This window comes from Leuresthes tenuis, unplaced genomic scaffold, assembly GCF_036924035.1.
Source record: "Leuresthes tenuis unplaced genomic scaffold, fLeuTen1.0.hap1 SCAF_2, whole genome shotgun sequence".
NCBI classification, from domain to species: Eukaryota; Metazoa; Chordata; class Actinopteri; order Atheriniformes; family Atherinopsidae; genus Leuresthes; species Leuresthes tenuis.
In genome coordinates, this window is record NW_027325356.1 from 41,147,854 (window position 1) to 41,172,482 (window position 24,629).

Here is a 24,629-nt window from a genome sequence, read left to right on the forward strand (position 1 = left end):
CCATACTCTCACATGTACACTACCATACTCTTGCACAACTCTACCAAACTCTCTCATATACACAATTATACCAATACACACACAATAGTAGTGTGTGTGTTTGAGTATAGCAGTGCGTGTAAGAGACTAGTAGTATTTGTGAGAGAGTATGATAGTAAGTGTCTGTGACTATAGTAGTGTTTGTGAGAGAGTATTATAGTAAGTGTGTGTGACTATAATAGTGGTTGTGAGAGAGTATGATAGTATGTGTGAGAGACTATGATAGTAAGTATTCGTGTGAGTAACTATAGTAGTAAGTGTCTGTGACTATAGTAGTGTTTGTGAGAGAGTATTATAGTAAGTGTGTGTGACTATAATAGTGGTTGTGAGAGAGTATGATAGTATGTGTGAGAGACTATGATAGTAAGTATGCGTGTGAGTAACTATAGTAGTAAGTGTGTGTGACTATAGTAGTGTTAGTGAGGGAGTATGATCGTAAGTGTGAGAGCAAATCTGAATTATTTCCTAAGCGGCCTCTCATAAAATTTGTTGGTAGGACTTCCAGGCAGAAATGTGAGGGTGATGATCAGGTCTCATCCCACAATACACTTTTCATTCTGGAGTGTTTTCTGAATACAACATCATCATGTGGAGGTCTATACTATATTTGAACCACACCTGTCTCGTCCCATTAAGAGCATTCATCTCTTTGAATTTACATTACTTGACTATACGATTTCTGAGAAGAACTTTACATATAGAAGGTGTCTATCAGAGAATGCTGTAACCAGATTTAAAGAGTTGATTTCTTCATCCTTTTCTTCACTGCCATGTGCAGATATGACAGAGGACCAAGTTTTACTCCAGTAGAACTTGACTCTCTTGTTGACAGCACTATAGTTTCAATGCGTACAACACTGGACAATGTTGCCCCTCTGAAAAGGAAGGTAATCAGTCTGAAGAGACTGGCTCCTTGGTATAATTCACAGCTGTGTGCCTTAAAGCAGACTGCAAGAAAGCTGGAGAGACAGTGGCATTCCTCTAATTTAGAAGTGTCTCAATTAGTCTGGAAAGATAGTTTAATAACGTATAAGAAAGCCCTTTGTAAAGCTAGAACTGCTTATTATTCATCATTGATAGAAGAGAATAAGAATAATCCCAGGTTTCTTTTCAGCACTGTTGCCAGGCTGACAAAGAGTCCAAGCTCTGTTGAGCCATGTATTCCTTTAACTCTGAGCAGTGATGATTTCATGAGATTCTTTATCAATAAAATTGTTTCTATCAGAGAGAAGATTAATAGAATCCTTCCCATTATCATCACTGATGTATCATCAAGTGCAGCAGCTTTAGAACTATCTTTAGAACCTGATTTATATTTAGACGGCTTTGGCCCAGTTGATCTCTCTGAGCTAACAACAGCAATAGTCTCTTCTAAACCAGCAACTTGTATTTTAGACCCAATCCCAACCAGACTGTTCAAGGAGGTTTTCCCCTTAATTGACACTTCCATATTGGATTTGATCAATCTGTCTTTGTTGACAGGATATGTACCTCAGACTTTTAAGGTTGCTGTAATTAAACCTTTACTTAAAAAACCTACTCTTGATTCAGAAGTGTTGGCTAATTATAGACCTATATCCAATCTCCCTTTTTGTCTAAAGTTCTTGAAAAAATAGTTGCAGTTCAACTTTGTGATCATTTACATAGAAATAATCTGTTTGAAGAGTTTCAGTCAGGATTCAGAGTGCATCATAGCACAGAAACAGCACTGGTGAAAGTTACCAATGATCTCCTCTTAGCCTCTGATAGCGGACTTGTTTCTGTGCTTGTCCTGTTGGATCTCAGTGCTGCATTTGATACGATCGATCACAGCATTCTGTTACAGAGACTTGAACATGTTATTGGGATTAAAGGAACTGCATTAGGCTGGTTTAAGTTATATTTATCTGATAGATTCCAGTTTGTTCTTGTAAATGAAGAATCTTCCTCACACACCAGAGTAAGTCATGGAGTTCCACAGGGTTCTGTGCTTGGACCAATTCTTTCTACTTTGTACATGCTTCCATTAGGTAACATTATTAGACAGCATGGCATAAATTTCCATTGTTATGCTGATGATATTCAGCTGTACTTAAAAAAAAACAGATGAAACCAATAGGTTGCTTTTCATCATGTGTGCTTGGTGCTAATTTCATGATTGTTGTCTCCAGCTTTTAAAACATGAGCAACCAGATGGAAACCAGCATGAATCCAGACTACAGTCATCATGCAGATGCTGCAGAGACAGACAAAAAGGTCTAAAGTAAGTACTGAAACTTCCCCTCACCGCTCACATACAGTAAGGATGTATGTGTTTATGATTAATGCTGTGATTATGTGTCCAGCTTTCCATCTGAGGTCCTGCTGAACCGAACCCCTACGCTTCAACAGGAGGATTCAAACTGCATCGTGACGTGTCCAAGGAGAAGAACTATAAAAAAAGATGAGTTTTTATCTGTACTCAATACATTGATTGTACTTTAGATATTTTTTGTGATGAATCAAAAACAAGAAAATTGATCTACATTGACATGAGAAACTCAACATTTGGTTTCCTCTCTTTTTGTCTTATGAAGCAGAGAAGGACTCCCATCAGCTGCAGTGACCCAAACAACCTTCAGCAACCACAGATGTGACCGAGGACTCCGATGAAGAAGGAGTTTCTATCACCATAGGACGGAGGTAAGATTTGAATGTTGTTGGGTTTAATATCCTCATATGTTCCTCTTACTGTGATGGTGAATGCTTTCAGATATTTCTCTACACAGGGACCCCCCCACACGCAGAGCAGAGCCTGGAGGGACATGAGGATCATCAGTTTCTGTTTTCCAATCATATTTCTGTCATTGTTTCATTGTATCTACATTTATAGACTGTGACATGTTAAAGTTTATCAGTTTAAAAACTGACTGAATTATAATGAGCTGTTGTTGCTAAATAAACACATTTAAACTGTCAGTATGTCTGAACATTACTTACTGTCCTCCTCCTCTGGTTCAGATGGGATCTCTGCTTCAACCCCCCAAAAGGGGACTCGGTTGGCTAAAAGACCAGTAACTGAGCAGGTGATTGGCTGTTTAAAATCTCCTCCTTAATCAGGTAAACATAATGGCTGCCACCATGTAAAGTGGTCCATTGTGTGCAGCCTTTCTGTGTCTCTGTGTGGACGGGCAGCAGCTTGGCAACCATCAAAATTTCTTCAGAAATTTTCTAGTTCCTTATTATTGGGCTGTACCACAGATTCTCTGAAAAGCCTCCAGCTGATCCAAAATGCTGCAGCCAGAGTTCTGATGAGAACTAACAGGGGAGATCATGTTCTCCAGTTTTAGCTTCTCTTCATTGGCTCCCTGTTAAATTCAGAATATAATTTAAGATTCTTCTCCTCACATATAAAGCTCTTAATGACCGAGCTCCATCATATCTTAAAGATCTCATTGTAAGATATGTTCCTAACAGAGCACTTTGCTCCCAAACTGCAGGTTTACTTGTTGTTCCCAGAGTTTCTAAAAGTAGAATGGGAGGCAGAGCCTTCAGTTATCAGGCCCCTCTCTTGTGGAATAAGCTGCCAGTAAATGTCCGGGAAGCAGACACCCTTTCCACTTTTAAGATTAGGCTTAAAACTTTCCTTTTTGATAAAGCTTATAGTTAGGGATGGCTCAGGTAATCCTGAAACATCCCATAGTTAAGCTGCTATAGGCTTAGACTGCTGGGGTACCTCATCTGTCACACCTTTCCTCACTTTGCTCTCTTTTTCCCCTGTTTAATTTCTCAATTGATATTATGTACATGTGACATTATTGTGGTTATTAACTTGTGTTTTCCTGTTCCAACAGTTATCCTTTGAATGGTGTTATGGTGTTCTTCCCCCCTCTTTTCCCTCTTTTCTGTCTTCTCAAACCCCAGCTGGTCGAGGCGGATGGCCACCCTTCCTGAGTCTGGTTCTGCCAGAGGTTTCTTCCTGTTAAAAGGGAGTCGTTCCTTTCCATAGTCCCCACAGGCACGCTCAGGACGGGAGATTGGACTGAAGACACGTTTCGGTGAAATCTGTTGGTTTCCTTAGCTAGGATATCATTTTTTGAATTGGCTCGATATGAATGAATTGGATTATGATTACAATTAATTGAATTCCAATTGGCTTGAATTAGACTATATTATTTAAGTGCCTTGAGATGACAATAGTTGTAATTTGGCGCTATATAAATAAAGTTGAATTGAATTGAATCTAGTCCTGCTTCGCACAGCCTTTGCAGTAATATAATTACAATATATTTTTTTTGTTTTCAGATTAAATTTGACTTTAAGGATTCATGTTATGTTAACTGGTAGTTAAACCGATCCAAGGAGTGAGCGTGAGCGTGCATAGTTGTCGCTTTGTGGCCCTGTGATGGACTGGCGACCTGTCTAGGATGTACCCGATCTCTTGCAGCTGGGATAGGTTTCAGCCCCCCACACCTGCAACCCTGAATTGGATTAAGTGGGTATAGGAAATGGATAGATATGTTTTAAGGGGTCCTATGCTGTCCCCTTGTGGCATCCATGATTCATAAAGAATGCACCACATTGCATGTTTAGATTCTGTTTATTTTCAACATATCCAAAGGTCATAATAATCAGTTTCGCTAAACAGGCTTCAAAGTGATAGCACCTTCACATGAATCCACTGTAAAAAGAAGACAGTCCTCCTTCTATGTTTAGAGTTTCAAAATTTTCTTTGTACAGGAAAAGGATTTCTGGAGGAGATTGCGTGCTGGCCGATATAGTAAGGATGACTGAATACTGAAACAAGAACTAATTCAAAATAAGTACTAATATAATTTTCTTTAAAAACTATCTATTGTAAAGAGAACTTATAGACAAATCTGAGTGTTCAGCTATTACCTACTGCACTTGCTGCAATTATACATGCACTAATATATTACAAAACATAAAAATTAAGGTGTGGTAGTGAGGTGCATGGGTCTAAACTGTGTAGCTGGGTCTAAACTGACATCTTAAGAGAAACTAGTCTCTCCTTCATGTTCATTAGTTTGCTTTGGTCAATACATCATTGATTCTGCAACAAAGATTATTTATTTGAAATAAAACATGTTCTGAAATGTAGATAATTTTGTGTGTTCAAAGAAAAAAGAAAAGAAAAACAGAGCCAATGCATGGAAATGGAAAGATATTCTTTCCTGAATATCAACACTTCATTTGTTCACTTTTAATGAACGTAGCCATTGTTAGTTGTTTTTAAAACAGCAGTTTTAGCTTTTTCAAACACCAACTCACAATTAACTTCCCAAAGACATGGCTCCTCAGTATACCAGTAACTAAAGAATAGCTAGCTTTCCATCTGCCTTCTACAGTTAGCTGTTGACACCTTTCCTCATGTCTTAATGAAATGTCTGTGACATGATTTAGTCAGAATACCAAAGTGATAAAATGCCATTACACCCTTCTCAACCCCGCCTTAACAATATAAACATAAATTTGGACACAGTCACTCTCAGTAACACTTCTGCCTGGTTTTATGAAAGGCCCAATACTTCGGGCTTTGTACATGTATCCCTTGCCTCATGTTGCCAAAAGGCACAGCGTGTATTTCCATTGTTATGCTGTTGATAGCCAGCCATATTTATCCATGAAGCTGAAAAAAACAGTTAACGAATTACTTAGATTAGCTGTAAATCTTTGCTTCAGAATTCAGACAGGATAAAGTTTTTGTATTTTGTCCTCAGGTGAATTAAAGCTAAGACGTGGCACTAACATCTGTTCTGGGTGATCTGATCACAAGTGGACAGCACTGGTGGGAATTTACTAAAAACAGATAAAAGCATGCATTCAGATCCAATCACTCAGGCCACATTCATATGTGGTCAATGACACTTCTGTCTGTATTCTCATGATAATCTAAAAGCAGTCCAACCTGGGAACACATTAACACATTCTGGGACCACCTACTGACCTACGTACAAGCAGACTTACCAACAGAATGTTCTCTAGCTCTACCATTTGCCTGTGAAAACAATTGTTTGCAAAAAGGAGTGTCAGTACTCATGGGATGAATTATCCACACAACAGAGGCTGAGCAAAGCAGTGAGTCCAGCTTTAACAGACCTCAACCGAACAAGCTTGTTTAGAGATGCTTAAACTATATGGTGTTCTGTTTGTGTTCCTCTGCCGACATCTGACTGTGTGATGTAGGATATGTGATTATTTCTATTCAGTGTGTAACTAAGATCCGATCACATGTGGTCACTCAGGAAACATGTAAGGAGGGATTGCAAAGCCAGGTGTACACCGATGTACATAGCGCTGTCTATGTGTGATCGGATGACCCAGGACAGACGTTAGCACCAGGTCTGAACTGGATCCAATTTTCAATTAGGATGCTGCAGTTGGGACATAGCAAATGTTTTCTTTTGGAATGAAACCTTCATGAACAATGAAGTCTCACAAGGCTCAGAATCAACAATTCTTGGCCAATACAGGATCTATAAATTTTCACCAGTATGCAAGAATTAGCATTACCCACCCCACCAAAAAATATTGAGCTTCTTCATTGGCTTCCTGATTAACCCACAACCAGAAATCCTTCTCTTCACACATAAAGCCGTTGTTGACCAAGTTAACCATATCTTAAATACCTCATAGTTCCTAACTGTAAGGTGGGGAAATATTTTCTCACCATAGCACTTGTCTCTCAAACTCCAGGCTAATATTTTTTTTGATGGTACAGATAACACAGAGCAGTCCGCTTAGGTATATTCTTATAGACCTCTGTTGCTTGGAGACCTGCTATAACACACCTACCCCTTATTACGCTTTCTTTTTCCCTGTATTTATGTAACTATTGTGGCCATTAATTTCATCTTTCCTGTAATACTTATCCCTTTTTGCCTGGTCGTGTCCCTCTGACTTTGGTTCTACTGGAGGTCTCCCCCTGTTGCAAGAGTGTTCTTCCTCTCCACTGTCACCCAGCATCTGATGCAAGATCATTTCTGGACTCAATCAAAATGAAGATAACACAATCTTTAGCTGCACTAGGTTTTTATTAAGTTAATTTACACAAAAATTATATTGAATTTGACTGTATTTTACTGGACTTGAACTGAAAGTATTTGCCATCTTTGTAAAGTAAATTGAAAGGCCTTCTCTTGTCAAAAGGCTCTATATAAAAATAGATAAATAATAATTGAATAGTCGGTTAGCACATCACCGCACAGGAAGACGGTTCTAATCCCCGCTGGGGCCTTTCTGTGTGGAGTTTGCATGTTCTCCCTGTGTCTAATAAATATAGGTCTAATAAATATAGACCTTGTACAAATACATTTTTATGTGAACAATTTGCAGACAACTTCAGAAGCAAAATTGATTTTTTTAGATCCAGCATTTTATCTGAACAAAAAACTGTTTTTACCTGAGGAAACACTGCACAGTTTTGTCCGGTTGATGCCAAGATGCTTGGTAGAGTTTTCTCCCAAGTACATCCAGCCACCTGCCTTTTAGATCCAGTTTCCACACTTTTGAAAACTTTTTATGAATCCTTTGTAAATTGCTCTCTTCAGACGGCTATCTTTCTTTCTGCCTTTAAAACGGCGTGAGACCTCTTCTGAAGAAGAGCAATCTGAATCCTGATGTTTTTCTAAAACTACAGGCCTGTGTCCAATTTCCCATTTTCAAGCAACATTTTAGAGAAACTTGTTTTTATTCAGACGAATGAATGAATTTTTAACAGAGAATAATGTTGGTGAAAATTTTCAATCTGGTTTTAGGATGAACCACAGTACAGAGACAGCCTTGTTAAAGCTTGTCAATGATCTGAGGTGCAACTTAAAATTGGTGATACTGGATCAAAGCACAGCCTTTGATCCAACAGATCACCACATCCCGTTGAACAGACTTAGACACATGATTGACACTGTTTTTAATTGGTTCAAGTCTTATCTCACATATAAGTATGGTAAGTATGGATATATGCTCCTCAGGGATCTATGAAATCAGTTATGGTGTGCCCCAAGGCTCAATTTTAGGCCCAGTGCTTTTCAATCTATATATGCTTCCGTTTGGGGATGCCATTAGAATACATCACATTCATTTTCCCAGCTGTGCTGATGATACACAGCTGTAAATTGCCATGTCTCCTGAAGACACACAGCCAATGGATGCCCTTTTTAACTGCATATTAGACATTAAGTCCTGGACTGCAGAAATTGTCTTTCCACTCAACCAGGACAAAAATTAAGTCTTAATTATCGGTCCAGAGGCTAAGAGAGAAACACTTGTCAAAATTACATGCATTGTCTTTAAAGACATCTGATCAAGTAAAAAACCTGCGTCATTTTTTACTCTGAGCTTAGTTTTAAGCATGTGGTTAAAACAGGTTTTTATCATCTTAGTTTCTTTTTTATCAACTTCCTGCCTTAGCAAGAAAGTTTCAGGAGGCTCTGATACAGGCGCTGCTCTGGCCTGTGGTTGTTGGAGAGGCTTGCCATAATGTTCAGTCTGATAATCCTGTAGATATCTTGGAGGCATTCTCTCCCGTTGTGGTCTTTCTCCTTGCTCTCGCCTCTCATGGTGCAGAACAGTCCGTGGATCCATTTTCCAGCATGAATGTTCGCATCTGGCTTGAAGGACCATGAAGAAACTACACTGGGGGTTAGTAGTGGTGGTATTGGCTCACAGAACATCCATGTGGTGTGCACATTAAAACACCAGATCCAGAGATCAGTTCAGTAAATTTATTTGGTAGCTGAACAAAGGTGAACAAAAGGTGCTGGATAATTTAAAAAATATCAATCAGGACATTTAAACTTAACTCACTTATAATAAATGCATCCAAAATTAAATGTTGTAAGGTAAGAGGAGACGTCAGTGGGTTCCTTTATCTGGTGTGGAGGGAAAAGATTGAAGTTTGAGGGTGGGTCTTTATAACCTCCGGAGGCGTGGTGTGGTCCAGACAGGGTGGAGTCTCATGTGATTTTTAACAGCCAGAGTCCGCCCGTTTCCATCTCAGTTTAACACAGAGATGCTGATGCATGCTTTTATTTCCATTCACATTGGCTATTGTAATGCCCAGCTTTTAGGTCTTTCCAAAAAATCTATCTCACACCTTCAGCTGCTCTAGAACTCGGCTGCTCACGTGTTGACGAGGACCAGAAAGCAGGTTCTCATTACACCGAGCCCACGGTGAGGCAGCCCTCCAGCATTATGCCCCACATCTGTGGAGCAGCCTGCCAGAGAACCTCAGGGCCGCAGAATGTGTTGGCGTTTTTAAAAGCAGTCTCAAATACCCACCTTTTCAATTTATCTTTTTTATTTATAGGACTTATTTCTGTTGGTTTTTTAGTATTTAATTTTACTTTGATATATTTATTTCCATTTTACCCAGTTTATATGACAGGATTTTTATGTGACCCATTTTAGCTAACGTTTAGTTTTTATCTCCAGTATTTCCTCAGAAATACTTCCTCAGGGAGCCCTTTGCATCGGGGGCTGCTGTTGGCCCTGGTTGCTGTGACACTGACCCAGGGGCCGCTCACCTCAGACTTTGGTGGGTACATGCATCCACCTTGCTGCGGTGGTGTTTGGCTCCTTGACCTGTCTGGGTTTGGCTTACGGCTCCGGTACGGGCAGGCGAGTTTTTGGGGCTGCCTGCCGATACAGACACCTCCTTGTGATAGTGTTCCCTCTCTTTGGTTCCTCCTCCCACTGTCCAAAAACGTGCTTATCGGGTTAATTGGTGACTCTAAATTGACCCTAGAAGTAAGTTTAAGTGTGCATGGTTGTGTGTTTCGTTTGTCTCTGTGTGGCCCTGCGATGGACTGGCGACCTGTCCAGGGTGTACCCCGCCTCTCGCCCAGTGCCAGCTGGGATAGGCTCCAGTCCCCTCATGACCCTAAATTGGATTAAGCAGATGTGGAAAATGGATGGATGGCTAATTTACTAGTCTGTCCATTGTTTGCATAGCATGGTTCCAACAGCAAAAAAATCCAACAGAATTGTAACCTGTTTCCTGGTAGGTTAACTGCTTCTTCCTCTCACTAACTACTGTGGCATTTTCAGTAGCAGTAGCACTACCTAGCGAAATAAAATTGAAAAAACAATCAGGAAAATTCAGGTACAAAATGTTACTTTATTAAAAAGTACAGTAGCAAAGTTGATGGGTTTGATTTGTCTTTCATTTGTGACAATGCATCACATTTTCTTAACTTTCTCCTTATATTTGGCCTTGAGTGCAATTATGCATACGAGTAAAAGTATCTAATTCATACACTGTTCAAACTAATCATTTACCACAGCTCTCTAATAACCGAAGCATTGCTCAGATATCTACCAGTCTTTTGTTTCTGTAAGATCATTTGATTTCATGCCACATCCTGAGTCATGCTGAAGTACTCTTCACCCAAAAATAATCCCACAACAAATCAGTCTTATAACTTATAACTTATAAATCAGAGGTATATCAACATGTCCCCATTAAGTCTTTGCATCTGACAAACAAAACGGTAAGGTGCAAAGTCCCACCTTGAACAGGTTGTGTGAAATGTCTTAAGTCACAGCAATAAATTCACTCTTAGCAATTACACACAAAACCATTTCTTCCTCATAATCCCATTTTTTTAAGTTCACCTGGAGCACAGCAGACCGTTTAATTTCTGCACACTTTTTTCATATAGTGAGGACCATGGACTTTCTACATGTCTCAAAGACTATGTCTGACAGGCACAGTCACAGCTTCCCACTCTCAATATTCCAACCACTCCACTGCAGACCAGTCACTCGCCACTTCATGTGAGGTCAACTACCCTTCCTTGCATATGGAATGAACAAGTTGGCTCTGCTCCGCAGCATCACCAGTTCAGATTCAGAATGAAGTTCCCTCTGCTGTTTTGATGTAATCCTTGAAATCCGTGGGGACATTTAGCATTGAGCAAACCTGCAAGGTAGCACATAAAGGTTAGCTTGCTCTGTTCATGCCGGAGAGCCTTGGATAAACAAGTCCAAAAGACTTCCATATTAGATTAAATGAAAGTCAATCTTGTTACAAATCTTAATGTGTTATTAAATCAGTAGTAGAAATAAAGACATTGTTTGATACATCAAATATCTTGTGTTATTATTTGCAAAGTAGCTACTTCCTGATATTAAGGTTTTAATATTCTCCCTGGGTGATCCAAGCACAAGTGGATCCAAGTACATGTGTAAAAGTACTAAGATTAGTTTGCTCATAGGACATTTAAAGGTGTTCTGGGATGTATATGGCGGGATTCTCATAAGAGTGGGAATACACACGTGAAGCACCCAATCACCTGATGTGCCTCTATATAAGAGGCCAGGGTACTACAGGGATTTTTTGCTTGCTGGTTCAGTATGTTGGATGACAGGATGGGGAGAAGAAAAGGGGAAAGAAGGGGAGGAACAATTTCCATTCCTAGACTACCCAAATCAATAAAAACAGGAGCAAGTCACGATAACACAGAATAAAAAAAGACAAATAACTTAACTGAGAAAATATGGTGTTATATTGGATTCTTGTTTACTCAACTAGAAGTTCTGTCAACTCATGTTTAAAACATAATTTGTGTTCTTGCACAATATACTTTTCTGCGCTCAAAGTTTCCCATTTCGTGCTCAGACATGAGGCACAAATATAATGTCATCAACAAAAACATTAAAAAAAAAAACTTTTCTGGATATCAGATCGTCCAAGTCTCTGTTAGCAAAGGACTTGGTTGGTGATCATCACTGGTCAAAGTTATCGATGATCTAATCTTTATACACTCTGATGGTTGTCCTGTTGTATCAAGTTAACAGAAATGGCCTTGTGAAACTCCAGAAAGAATTTGACTTTCTGTTGATTTAAAACTACCAACTGAAACAAGAAAACTAATCTTATGACTATGATGAAAACCAATGAGGAAACTGACATTTCAAGCTAACTGAATAATGGAGTGTGAAGAAGCCGAGACATCTAACAGAACTAAAATGGAGGGTCCCTGTGAGTCATTGCTGATTTTGAGATCACTGATCACTTTAATCGCAGGTGTTTTGCACTGCATTATATATAATGAATTGACAGACAATCCAGTTTTTTGCTGAGAAACAGAGCATTAGAAATTGGTCCATAATCACTGATTACCAGATCTAATTTGTTTTTCTGCAGCAGAACAGTGATTACAACACACTTGAGAGAAGCTTCCACAGACAGCAGTTAATTATATTTATTCTTTTCTTGAACAATTAAAGACAGATTTGTCTCAAAAGAACCAAGACTTAAGCTACTGAATCATATCTTCCAAATCGCTAGAATTTAAATCTGGTACGTGGACAATGAATTCTTGGCAGCAAATGTGACCAATGGTGAGGCCGAATGAAATACACAGGTAGAAGAAATTAATGTATCCTTTCTAATATAGGAAGAAAACACCAAATTAATCACATTTTGTGGAGAGAAATTCTGAAATATTGCTCTGATTATTTTCAATAAACTGAGAAATGTAGGACTATTTGACTATCTCAAGATCAAAGTGTAATTGACTTTTTCTAAATATAATATTGCAGGCCATTGCCAACCATTTTGTCATGTTTTGCCTTTGATAAAAGTTTTTGGAGCACGCTAGAAATTCAGATTATTCGTTGAAGACAAAAAAAAAAAATCAAGTACCTGCCTGAACTTGGCTCGAAGCTTCTCTGTGTTGTCCTGTAGCTTCACAGACTGCGGATCATCAAGATGTGAGTTTTGGATCAAACCCATGAGAACTTCCAGTGCCTTCACACGCTTTCTGATGACAAATGGATAAGTTGGATTCAAATTTCCCTGTTACTTGTTCTTTCACTAAAACTCCAAGAAAAACACACTTATTCACAATCAATATGGTAAATGGACTGTACTTATAAAGCACCTCTACACTACAAGTCATATTCACACAGTCGTATAGCATGCCCATATACAATCTATACAATTTTACAGGCTAGACAGAGCTTTTTTTTTCTTAACACACACACACATCCTCACACCGATGGATGCATTGGTAGGCAACATGGGGTTGAGTGTCTTGCCCAAGGATGGGATGTGGTCCCAGGAAGTGGGGAGTCAAGACAACTGCTCTTCCTCCAGAGCTACAGCTGCTAATCACTTCTAGATAAAAAGGACGTATTCTCTACGTGGGTTGACAATTTTGGTAAAGAGATGGGATAAAGAGAAATATATGTATGGTACTTCACTGTAAGCTAATGATGCCTTCAAATCTGAATCCCCTGAAAGTCCCAATTCGACCTAATGGATTGTGTTAGTGTGGAGGGCAGTGCCCGTCGCATCAAAACGAGAGGAACACACAGGGCTCCCATGGATGCGTCTGAGGAACACTCAGTGGGTCTACATGATGAGATTAACTCGATTATAGCTATAGTTGGGTTATGCTCCTTATCATAGCAAGGGTAATTATCCTTGGATATATGGTGGTGAATGAATCGAATCACAGGCACAAAGCATGTCATACCCCGGTACGATAGGTGGCGCTGTCCCCATTTCAACTATCGCTAATAGAGCCACTTCCTGTTGACCTATTCACCACCAACAACAACAACAAAACTCAGACATTCGAGAAAGATGGCATACGAAGAGCAAGATGAAGCTACGTCCCTCTACATTTAGTTTGTGATGAGCTGGTTATGACATAAACACTATGTACAACGGCGCATTCTCCATCGTGTTGTTTATCTTTCCGACAGCGGCGACAACAACAGGAATATCGTCTCCTTCGACTTCCGGGTGACGATCGCGGGAAAAAAAACTCGAGAATGCGCAGAACGCTCAATCCGATCCACTGTCGTCTACATGCACGTTCAGTGCACGTTTGGATCGAGTTATCTCGGGGTCTTAATTCGATCGTGAGTAACCCGATCCGATCCGTTTTTTGTCAGATTAAGGTGTCTACATGAACTGAATAACTCAATCTTAATGTAATTTAGCCATTAATCCGATGGCACTCATGTAACCGCACTGAGTGACAAGCCATAAGACCACTGCAGCATCAGTTCCAAATTCTTACAAATAGTTTAACTCTATCTATATTTTACTTTAAAAGTGTGGATATCGTCACATGAACTCTTCCCAAAACAATGCATTACTCAACTGCTGCAGTGCATAAAATCCATATATTTCTACATATTTTTGGCAGCACATTAATGAAATCTGCACTTAAATTAAAGCAAATTCATAATTAAATTAAATTCATATCATGTGGACACTTGCAGAGATGACAGCCTAATTTGAAAGGATGTTCCAAATTACTCTGCCCAGTGTGAACAAAATCGCCCAAAATGTTGCATCAACTTTATCACCATGGTAACCTGTAAAAAATACACTTCATGTCATGTATGTAAAGTACAATGAAGACATATATCTTATTGAATTAATTCATGATCTATTTATTGAGACCATACCTTGATTTTTCATCTGTGTTATGCTGAAGGAGACATTTCCATGTCAGGGCAAAACCATAATAGAAGGAAATCTGACAGATAAAAGAAGACAGTAAACCAATTAAGTAAAGTTAAGCTCCTTAACAGTTGACAACCCGCAGGTCTTTTAATGCAATATCTATCATCTGCCATCCTCACTGAGATTCCTCACCTCAGACGACAGCTTGGCTCCATGTGAAGCTCCATGTCTGTGGCCGTCCCGCAGACCCCGTTGGGTGCCTTTCTCAAATCCTTCCTGATAACCTTCATCTCGGAACCTAGAAAACAACACGTTAAGATACATCTTCTGTTTGTTTGCCAGGGAGAGAAAAAAAATTAGTAAAAATGCCCTTACAACGCCATCAACAGCTTTCTTTGAATGCAGATCTTAGATTCAGTGCAGGCAGCATTTGGCAACTCTTCTGCTTGCTGGTTATCAGCAATCTTTCTCTAAAAATATCTGAATGTCTAATTAAGGCAGATTTTCATTTATCTATTCATCTAAAATGAGAAAGGCTCTTAAGGAACATACTATACTGCCAAAAGTGTTCACTCACCCATACAAATTATTAAATGCAGGTGTTCCAATCACTTCCATGGCCACAGGTGTATAAATTCAAACACCTAGGAATGCAATTCATTTCAATTCAGTTTTATCTATATAGCGCCAAATTAAAACAATTATCATCTCAAGGCACTTAAATTATATAGTCCAATTCAAGCCAATTGGAATTCAATTAATTCTAATCATAATCCAATGAAATCCTATTAATTAATTTCAAAATAATCCAATTCATTTATATAGAGCCAATTATAATTTTTTTTTTAAAAAAGCAGGCCGCTTCTCTTTCTCTTCCGGCTCTCAACAAAGGCAGTCGCATTTCTCTTCTCTTCTCCATCTTCCCTCTCCCTTATCTTCCCTGCTTCTCTTCATGTCTTGTCTTGTCCTGTCTCAAACTTTGGTGCCTCTCTCTGCATTGCTCTCAAAATTAAAATCATGGAATTGGTCAACTGGTCTTTCAACGCAATTGACAGAATTTTCTCAATGAAAAATTCGGGTCCAGGGGAACCCACCTGTCCTGATGGAACGTTCGCGGCTGGTTACATGAGGGACTCATGGGAGCAGTGGAGAGTCGTGTGTCTGGCGATCCTTTCCATTGAGGACATTGAGGATCTACATATTCGGAACCATCATAACAGGCTATCTGCTGATTGGATTGACAACATAGCAACTCTCTGGGCTTACCCCCATCCCACGCCTTCAAGTTGTTTTGCGTTTTTATGTGTGAAGCGAGCAAATGTTTGATTATCTTTTGAGGTTATGTGTTGGATGGTGAGCTAATGTTTGCTGTTCTTGATGTTGCTGAGGTTTTTTTCCTGGTTCCACATTGTTCTCCTTCTCCATAGTCTGGACGCAGTGTCTCCTCTTCCTTTTTTTCCTCCCTTTTCTCCCCTCTCTGCCCATTCTTTGCAACTCTTCACATTCCAACTTCTAATTTTGTTGTACTCATGTATAATGACAATAAAGAAGATTTCAGATTCAAACATTTGTGAAAGAATGGGTCGCCTCAGCAGCTCAGTGAATTCCAGCGTGGTACCGTGACAGGATGCCACCTGTGCAACAAGTCCAGTCGTGAAATTTCCTAAATATTCCACAGTCAGCTGTCAGTGGTATAATAACAAAGTGGAAGAAATTTGGAACAACAGCAACTCAGCCATGAAGTGGTCGGCCATGTAAAATGACAGAGCGGGGTCAGCGGATGCTGAGGCGCATGGTGAGCAGAGGTCGCCAACTTTCTGCAGAGTCAGTCGCTACAGACCTCTAAAATTCATGTGGCCTTCAGATTAGCCCAAGAACAGTGCGTAGAGAGCTTCATAGAATGGGTTTCCACGACCAAGCAGCTGCATCCAAGCCATACATCACCAAGTGCAATGCAAAGATGCAGTGGTGTAAAGCTGCCGCCACTGGACTCTAGAGCAGTGGAGACGAGTTCTCTGGAGTGATGAATCACGCTTCTCCATCTGGCAATCTGATGGATGAGTCTGGGATTGGTGGTTGCCAGGAAACTGCATTGTGCCGATTGTAAAGTTTTGTGGAGGGTGTGTTATGGTGTGGGGTTGTTCTTCAGGAGCTGGGCTTGGCGCCTTAATTCCAGTGAAAGGAACTCTGAATGCCTCAGATACCAAGAGATTTTGGACCATTTCATGCTCCCAGCTCTGTGGAAACAGTTTGGGGATGGACCCTTCCTGTTCCAACATGACTGCGCACCGCGCAAGGTCCATAAAGACATGGATGAGCCAGTTTGGTGTGGAAGAACCTGACTGTCCTGCACAGAGTCCTGACCTCAACCCGACAGAAAACCTTTGGGATGAATTAGAGCTGAGACTGAGAACCAGGCCTTCTGTCCAACATCAGTGTCTGACCTCACAAATGAGCTTCTGGAAGAATGGTCAAAAACTCCCAGAAACACTCCTAAACCTTGTGGAAAGCTTGCCCAGAAGAGTTGAAGCTGTTATAGCTGCAAAGGGTGGGCCGACGTCATATTAAACTCTATGGATTAGGAATGGGATGTCACTTAAGGACGGGAGATTGGACTGAAGAGAAGTTTCGGAGCAATCTGTTGGTTTCCTTAGATAGAATATTGTTTTTGAATTGGCTCTATATGAATGAATTGGATTGAATTGGATTATGATTACAATGAATTGAACTCCAACTGTCTTGAATTGGATTATATTATTTAAGTGCCTCGAGATGATAAAACTGAATTGAATTGAATTGAACTTGGACTGATTCTTTAATACAGAAATGTTAACTTCTCACTGGAAGGAAAGCGCAGGTGAAATGAGTAATCAGTAATCAACAGAAAATGCTCTCATTCTTTTTGAAGTCCAAAATATCTACGATATTTCCTCTTTTATCTCCACAATTGTGCTTGGTTTGTTGGGCTTACTTCCACCCCAAGTCTGTGGAGCGACTATCGTAGTGAATCAAATCTTACACAATTTCAAGTTTTTTTGGGCACTTTTAAGATCTGTTTTCAGTTCAGTTCCTTGGTTACACATAAGTTCTCTTTTATATTAGTTTACATTTCATTGTCGCTCTTAACATAGTTACTTGTGCTCGGGTGCTATGCTTGCTGTTCATGTAAACCTGTTAAGATTAACAAATGTACCGTTTTGTTTTTTATGACAACTCATTTTAAATGCATGCTATTGACATATTAAAACTGATTTATAATGTCTAGAACCTTAAACCACAAAAAATAAGTAGAAAAACTCTGGAACATTTGTCCACTGTCATGTTCACCCCAAAACACTGTCCATCTCGCATGGAAAACTTCAAAGATCCAATACAAAACATTTTTAATTACATTTTTGTATGAAAATAAGCATAAATACAGTTGAAATGGCAGAGTTTTCTTTACCAGGATAAAACTATTTAAAGCTAGAGTAATGCCATCTTTACAAAGCTAAGTCTCTGAAATCATTGTGATTTTTAACTTTCTTTCTTTCCACCCTTGTAGTTTGATATCCTTTGGTCAAGCGAGGCAACTGAAGTTGTGGTGGCTGTTAAAAACCCTGAACAGAGGCTGAAATTCACCCAAAGGTCTGAGGCCTGATTAACTCATTATTGCAAAAGTAAGTATTTTATTTAAACTACTTATGAATAATACTGTTCCTGACTTTGCCAATCCAAAATGTTGTTGTGCCTTTGTGCAAAGATACTGCAACTTAATTTATAATTTTTTTTAAGCAAGGTGCACTGAACTCCACTTTGCCCCAATGTTCTAAACTTATAAAAGTTGCCTTGGCTAAAAAGCTCCACTAAATGCATGTAATGTTATGATTCTACCAGATTGTTTATTCAAAACTTGTCTATTTAAATTGATATATATATAAAAAGATGTGAAAATGAGTTGTGTGCATAACATGAGCCAGAAGGTATTGAGTATTAGTTTAAAGAAGTTTACCGAGAAAAACTGCAGTATCCTTCTCTAAAATAAACATGGCATCACTTCTATAGCTTCTATATCACATATACAAATACAGGCATTTGTGTAGGAATAACTGCAACTGCAATTTCTCCAAAAGGCAATAGAATGTTACACTGGATGCTGGAGGCTGACTGTTCCTCATGAATCACTACACCATGGGTGTGATCTTAAATGTTTCAAATGTAATTTCTAAAGTGTGGTTTTGAAGTTTGACACAACTCAAGCCAGGGTTTCCGCTAGAAAAAAACACCAGGTTTTCAACTTACAGGACAAATGTTCGAAATTACCAGTTAAATATTGTCTGAATTTATTGAGCTTGAAAGGATAATTGATATGCAGGTTATAAAATAATTATATCAAAGCATATCAATCAATAATCCTTTTCATTGACAAGTATGAAATGAGTGCCCTCAATTGACCATGTCAATTCTAATATAAATATTGCACAAGCATGCGCTCATAGCCTACATAAAGAACAAAAAGAAACTGAAGGCCTATTCTCAAATACAACAAACACAAAACACATCTGGACTGGCTCATTTCATTACAACGCGGCGTGCTGGCAACTTCATATAATAATAGTAATAATAATAACAATAAGTCAACTGCTTTGCAATAAAAACTCTAGAAACAAACTAAATAAAAATGTCTTGACACGTTCTCTTTTTTTCTTTTACTTTTTACGCATCTTCGCGTGTGAGAAATGTGCTGTTTCCTGTCTTAAAATCAAATGTGTGCAGTGTCTCCACGCAGCTTGAAATGCGTATCAGTCGTGTGACTTTGGTCTCCCCCAGGCGTCTTCGCTGTGCAGTTTTGATGCGATTCTGCAGAGAGGCACGCTGGAGACGGCGATCTCGGAGGCTATCTTGGCCACTTTAGCCCACTCAGGGTAGATGTGTGTGTGTGTGTGTGTGTGTGTTTGTTTACATTCAAATTGTGCTCGGACCTGGAGGGAATATTTTCACAAACATTTTGACCGACGGGGTTAGAAAAATTCCGGACTTCGGCAGATTTTACCGGACAATGGAAACCCTTAAGCATTAAGCATAAGACTTAAGCATATTGTTTATTACATTTTTGGTGATATATATTTTAAGATGACATCAAATTATGTCCCTTTTTGTACCTTCATGTTCTTTCAAACCACATTTATGTGGTTGATCCTTATTTGGGTAATATGAAAAGCTGGATAATAAAAAAGTGAGTGATTCGTTAAGGTAAACCAGTGAAAATACAAACTGACTTCACGGTCTTCTTCCCCTCTTTGATCCCGTAGACAGTACTGCAGGATGCGCAGAAACAGATTTGGAAAGGAGGACTGGGTTAACATCAAATGGCAGCCCGGCAAAATAAGCCATACATTCCAGAGAGAGGACAGCCATTGTGGTATTTTTGTGATGCAGGTGCAACATGTTGTAGTACTGATGTTTGAGATCATACACAACGTAGCCTCTTAATCATTTTACGCAGTGCAATATGGTAATGTGTAAAATGGTAAATTGACTATTTATACAGCACTTTTCTGATCTAGTTGACTACTAAAACCCTTTTCAGGGTTACAGTTCGTGTCCTAAGGCCACTCAATTTTGGGGCTTAATTTTTGTGTTAATAATGTTAAGTATTACAAGAAAAATCAAGCCCTCAGTTTTTCAGCTTGACATATTTGTTGTAGCAGAGTGGTGTAAAAAGAGAAGGGTGACACTCCCACAGACCTCTATAGAAAGAAAGGAATGCAGAAGTCACGTGGGTCACGGAGCTGCCGATAGTTCCAAACACCAGCAGTTCCAGCATTGAACGCCGTTCATTCTCGGTGTTTCTGAAGTATTTTCTCTGGTAAATTGATGAAAGTACAACATTTTTTGCATTCGTAGACATAAAATCTGACTGCTCTGAAACAAATTAAATCAACAGCGTCATTTCATGTAGCCAGTAAATAATTCATTAATCCTGTTAACCAGCTAGTTGTAGTTTAACTGCAGTTAGCTAATGTGAGCACGACTTAAGCCACTGTAGACATCGTCAGTAAGCCTGCAATTATCTCAAATTTATTGTAGTTATTGGCAGTTTTTTTTCATATAAAGATTTTCTTTGATGGTGACTGTAGCAGTACCTTTAATTCCTGGTAGTGACCTATCTCAACTAGAAAACATGTTTAGCTTTTGATCTGCAAGATTGATGTGATGGTTAATTTAGTTTGAGTTATACATCCTTTGACAGGCAAATACCTGAGAGACGGCAGCAGACATGTGGATGTTATAAGTATACATGAAAAAAAAAAAAGTAATATGTACAATTAGACTATAAACTTTTCTCGTTCTTCCTTCGACAGTGAACACTAAAACGAAGATGAAATAATGATGTAAAGTAATCTGAATTGTGTTTGCTGACACAGTGCTGTGCACCCCTCATTTCTTTATACATTTCATTTTCTTTGTGGTCTGTTCTGTGTCGACACAACACTGGTTCATCCCTTGAGTTAGGAGCCCTTTTTCTGCTTGAATGAGTCATGGGTCAGAGTTCAGTGGCTGAACAAAGAAAAAACACATTCCTCTAAAAAAAGCTCAGGTACAGGGACTGGACTGAAAATGAGTGAAAAAGCAGAAAATGTCCAAAGAAAAACTCTGAAAGAGCTTCAGAAAGCTGAAGAACTGTTGATCAGGACACTTTAAAGATTACAGGAAAGTCTGGCTGCTTGGAAGGAAACGGAAATAAATGAGGGCTGGGGTTCTCTGACAGTTGGGTGAACACCTACAGCACCTTCCAGAGTAATCTGGGTGTTTTCATTTGATCAGAATCACTCATTAATTTCAGCCCGAATGTAAGATCGGTCGCCCTTCAAAGAAGTTTATTTCATTTTCTTCCGATTACATGAATTAATTCCTTCAAAGCAACACATATTGCCACTTTTTTTAAGCATGACTTTGCAACTGAGATAACGATGTTTCTCTGCTGTTGTTGTCAGGGAGGTCAGCAGATGGTCGCTGCTGTCATGCTGCCAACAATCAACCCTCATTAGCACATTTCTACAATGTCCAAACCCTTTCATTTGATCAAATACAGTTCATTGTTGTTGCAGTTTAAACTACCCAACAGTATAAATAGCAGTAAATAACTTATTTATTAAGGCTTGTTTTACGTTTTCCATGATATTGTGTAATAAAATGTTTGGTTTAAAGAATTCACCCAGCTCATTTAAAGCTTCTTTAAAATAATTTAGAACAGACAGACTGAAGGACATCTTCAACAGATGGAGTGTTTGGGAGTAAATCCTGGGAACAGACAGTCATATCGCTTGCTTTGCTGAAGGATGCAGCTCTGAGGGTAAGCTGGAGTAGAGCTCTGAACCACTGGCAGTATATAGGAGGACAAAGTGTAGCTCGTTTTTGCGCTGCAGCCCATTCAAACCGATTGGCAGCGCTGAGCTGTTTGGAACTTTTGGGGGCTACATGAACCACGTGACCGTGTTTCGGTTAGTTCAGGGAGCTTCGTAACTCTCACTGTGTAAGGCTCTGTGTTGTAGTGTAACCAGCTGATGTGTGTGGTGACTTTGGTGACACTACAGTCTGTACTAATAAGAATAATACAGAAGTTGTTAAATATTTAGTTCATAATAAGGCACTCTCTCATACACCAACCCCAAATTAAGGACAGGCTGTGTTTGAAGAGTCAACAGCAAAAAAGTGGTTTTGGTGACAGTAGAATAGCTTACTGAATACTTTACTTTTGTAGCGTGGTTACACGGTGTGAACGGCCCCTGTACGTAATGGTATTCGGACAGTCCACTTAGATAAAAAATCGTGTAGTTTAGTATTTATCCCGTCATAGTTTGGGAGTGTATGATTTGTTCTATGAAGACGTTTCATTTTAGAGGTAGCCTATTGATCCGGGAACTGCGAATCTGGGAATATCTGTCCAGCTTTCCCGAACCGTAAATCCGTCATTCAGCTGGGTACCTTTCTGTAACCCTCCGCCCGCGAGATGATGCGAGTTTATTCTTTGCGTGACAACATTCGCGTATGAGCTCCTCGCACGGAGTATCAACTCCATCGGTAAGTGAACATACCCTAAACGAAATACTGTTATTATTGTGTGTTTCAGCTCTGTGCGAAACCCGTCTCCCACCCCATGAGCACGCGCCCTGTTTAACAAGACAGCACTCGTCCTGGAAACTCACCTTTCATCTGCCAACAGAATGTTATCAAATAGATCGTCCGTCCCCTGTCCGCGTGCCATTTCAGATTAACTGACGCAAAATAAACTGCAGGAAACAACCAGAGCTTTTCTTCTTCTTTGATTTTTAATGGCAGCTGGCATCCTTGATGTTGCATATGCCGCCATCTACTGGACTTAACTTCTTTCTTATTCTTCTTTTCCTATATTCTTTTAACCCTAAAACAGACAGGAGTGGAAAATAAGTTGCAAAAAATTATTTGATGTTATCACTCATCTCTTTAGGCCCTAGGAAAAATATTTGCACATTCAATATATGTATATATTCAATATTTTGGATTTTATGAGTTGTATCTGCCAGGATACGTTGCCCTATTAAGGTATAAAGAGAGCCCACATGATAAACATATCAATGTTCAGTTTGATGAAGATGAATTATACATTGTTGTATTCCTTAGTCATTTACATTACACATAGCACTTTGAAGTTGGTTTTATTCATTTTTAACAATCCAGTTTAGCAATCTCATAAAAAAGTGACACAAAAACGGAACATTTCATGATGAACTTTTTGTGCACTGAAGATTACATAAAAACAAAACAACACAGCAATTTCATTTTCATTTTGGTGGGAACTCTATGAACAATGCCCCTCATTTCCTAAGTATATTTCATTTTTTATGGAGCGCTTGGAAGCAGTTGCGCGGGTTTTTCCCGGTGACGATGCACAGACGAACACCACATCTTGTGCAGTAGATTGTTGTCTGTCCTTCTGGACAAAGCCTGCACCTTCCCTTCTCTGTGAAAGCTGGGAAGTGATCCACTTGATCATGGCGGACATCAGCCATCGGTCTTGGGGTTGTTGGCCTTTGTATGTACCTGGTGGGGTTGTGCACATTCTCCTCCCCTCCCCTGGAAGGCCTTCCCTTCTTCTTTCCACTGTGGATAAGGGCATCTGCAACCTCCAGCCTGAATTCCTTGAGCTTTTTGTGCTTTTGCACACCAATGCTTTTGGCATCTCGGCGATACAGCAGCCATCCATTGTTGATGGCTATATCAGCCATTTGCCAAAAGAGGCACAGGTACCACCGGTGGGACTATGCAGGGGTGCGGTACAAGGCCACCATCATGTCAGCAAGGTCAACTCCTCCCGTGTGGACATTGTACTGTGACACAATGTTTGGACAGGGAACAGCAACTCTTCTTCTCTCCTGTCTGGAGAAACGCCTGACTTCCTTGAGAGGGCTGATTGCAGCACAGGAGCAAGCTAAGGTGACAACTTTGTTGTCAGACCATTTTACAACAGCCACTTCTGCCTCATTATCCACCCTGTAGTCATAGCTGCCCCTTCCTTGCCTCAGCAGAGCACGGTCATCCTCAAGTGTGCATCCTTTAAGCCTGTTCTTGCGGATGGTTCCCAGACTTCGCAAACCAATGGACTCCTTCAGATGCACAATGAGTGGGAGTGAAGTGAAAAAATTGTCAAAGTAGACAACACACTCTGATGGATTTTTAATGGTCTTGCAGAGTTGAGTGACAACATTGGCTCCAACTCCAAATCACTTATTGACATGCCTTCCAGTTTGAAACAAAATTTTGAATAATGCACATTGACCAAATTTCTAACCCTAATCTGGCAACGTATCTCAGAGGATACGTACATTTCAAAAGCTGCTAAGTAACACCACAAACACAGTTGGAACATTTTTTCTTCATCAGAATGTTTAGATAAATGTCCTAATTAATTTTAGGAATTTTTATTGCTGTTTTATTGAAAATAAGTATGACTAATATATGATTACTTACCCCCAAGGAAGCAGGCTCTCTACCACTGGCGGCCAAGATGTTTTCTGATCAGGCTGACGAAACAATGAAAGATAGCCTGAACCAAATCATGTGACCTTGATGCTAATACCAGACAAGACTTTTGATACATGCTAACTTGATTAGTGAAAACCTCCCAGCACATCCCCTACAGGATGTTAAAGAGTCTGTATCT

At 39.6% G+C, this 24,629-nt stretch overlaps 1 protein-coding gene across 1 annotated transcript; it reads right to left on the reverse strand.

Moving 5' to 3' along the window:
- Positions 1 to 10,115: 10,115 nt before the first annotated feature.
- Positions 10,116 to 22,737, reverse strand: lto1 (LTO1 maturation factor of ABCE1). The gene is made up of 5 exons (XM_072381094.1): positions 22,636 to 22,737; positions 14,639 to 14,744; positions 14,449 to 14,519; positions 12,668 to 12,785; positions 10,116 to 10,939 (listed from the first exon to the last, which is right to left on the reverse strand). The coding sequence occupies exons 1-5, from the start codon at positions 22,692 to 22,694 to the stop codon at positions 10,868 to 10,870; spliced, it is 426 nt and encodes a 141-aa protein (XP_072237195.1). The 5' UTR covers positions 22,695 to 22,737; the 3' UTR covers positions 10,116 to 10,867.
- Between the last annotated feature and the right edge of the window lie 1,892 nt (positions 22,738 to 24,629).

Excerpts from the sequence above, each read along its gene's own strand:
- lto1 (XM_072381094.1), bottom strand. The coding sequence starts at position 22,694 with ATGGCACGCGGACAGGGGACGGACGATCTATTTGATAACATTCTGTTG. Across the intron at positions 12,786-14,448 it reads AACACAGATGAAAAATCAAG|AAAGCGTGTGAAGGCACTGG; the intron begins GTATGGTCTCAA and ends ATTTGTCATCAG. Across the intron at positions 10,940-12,667 it reads TTCGAGCCAAGTTCAGGCAG|GTTTGCTCAATGCTAAATGT; the intron begins GTACTTGATTTT and ends GCTACCTTGCAG.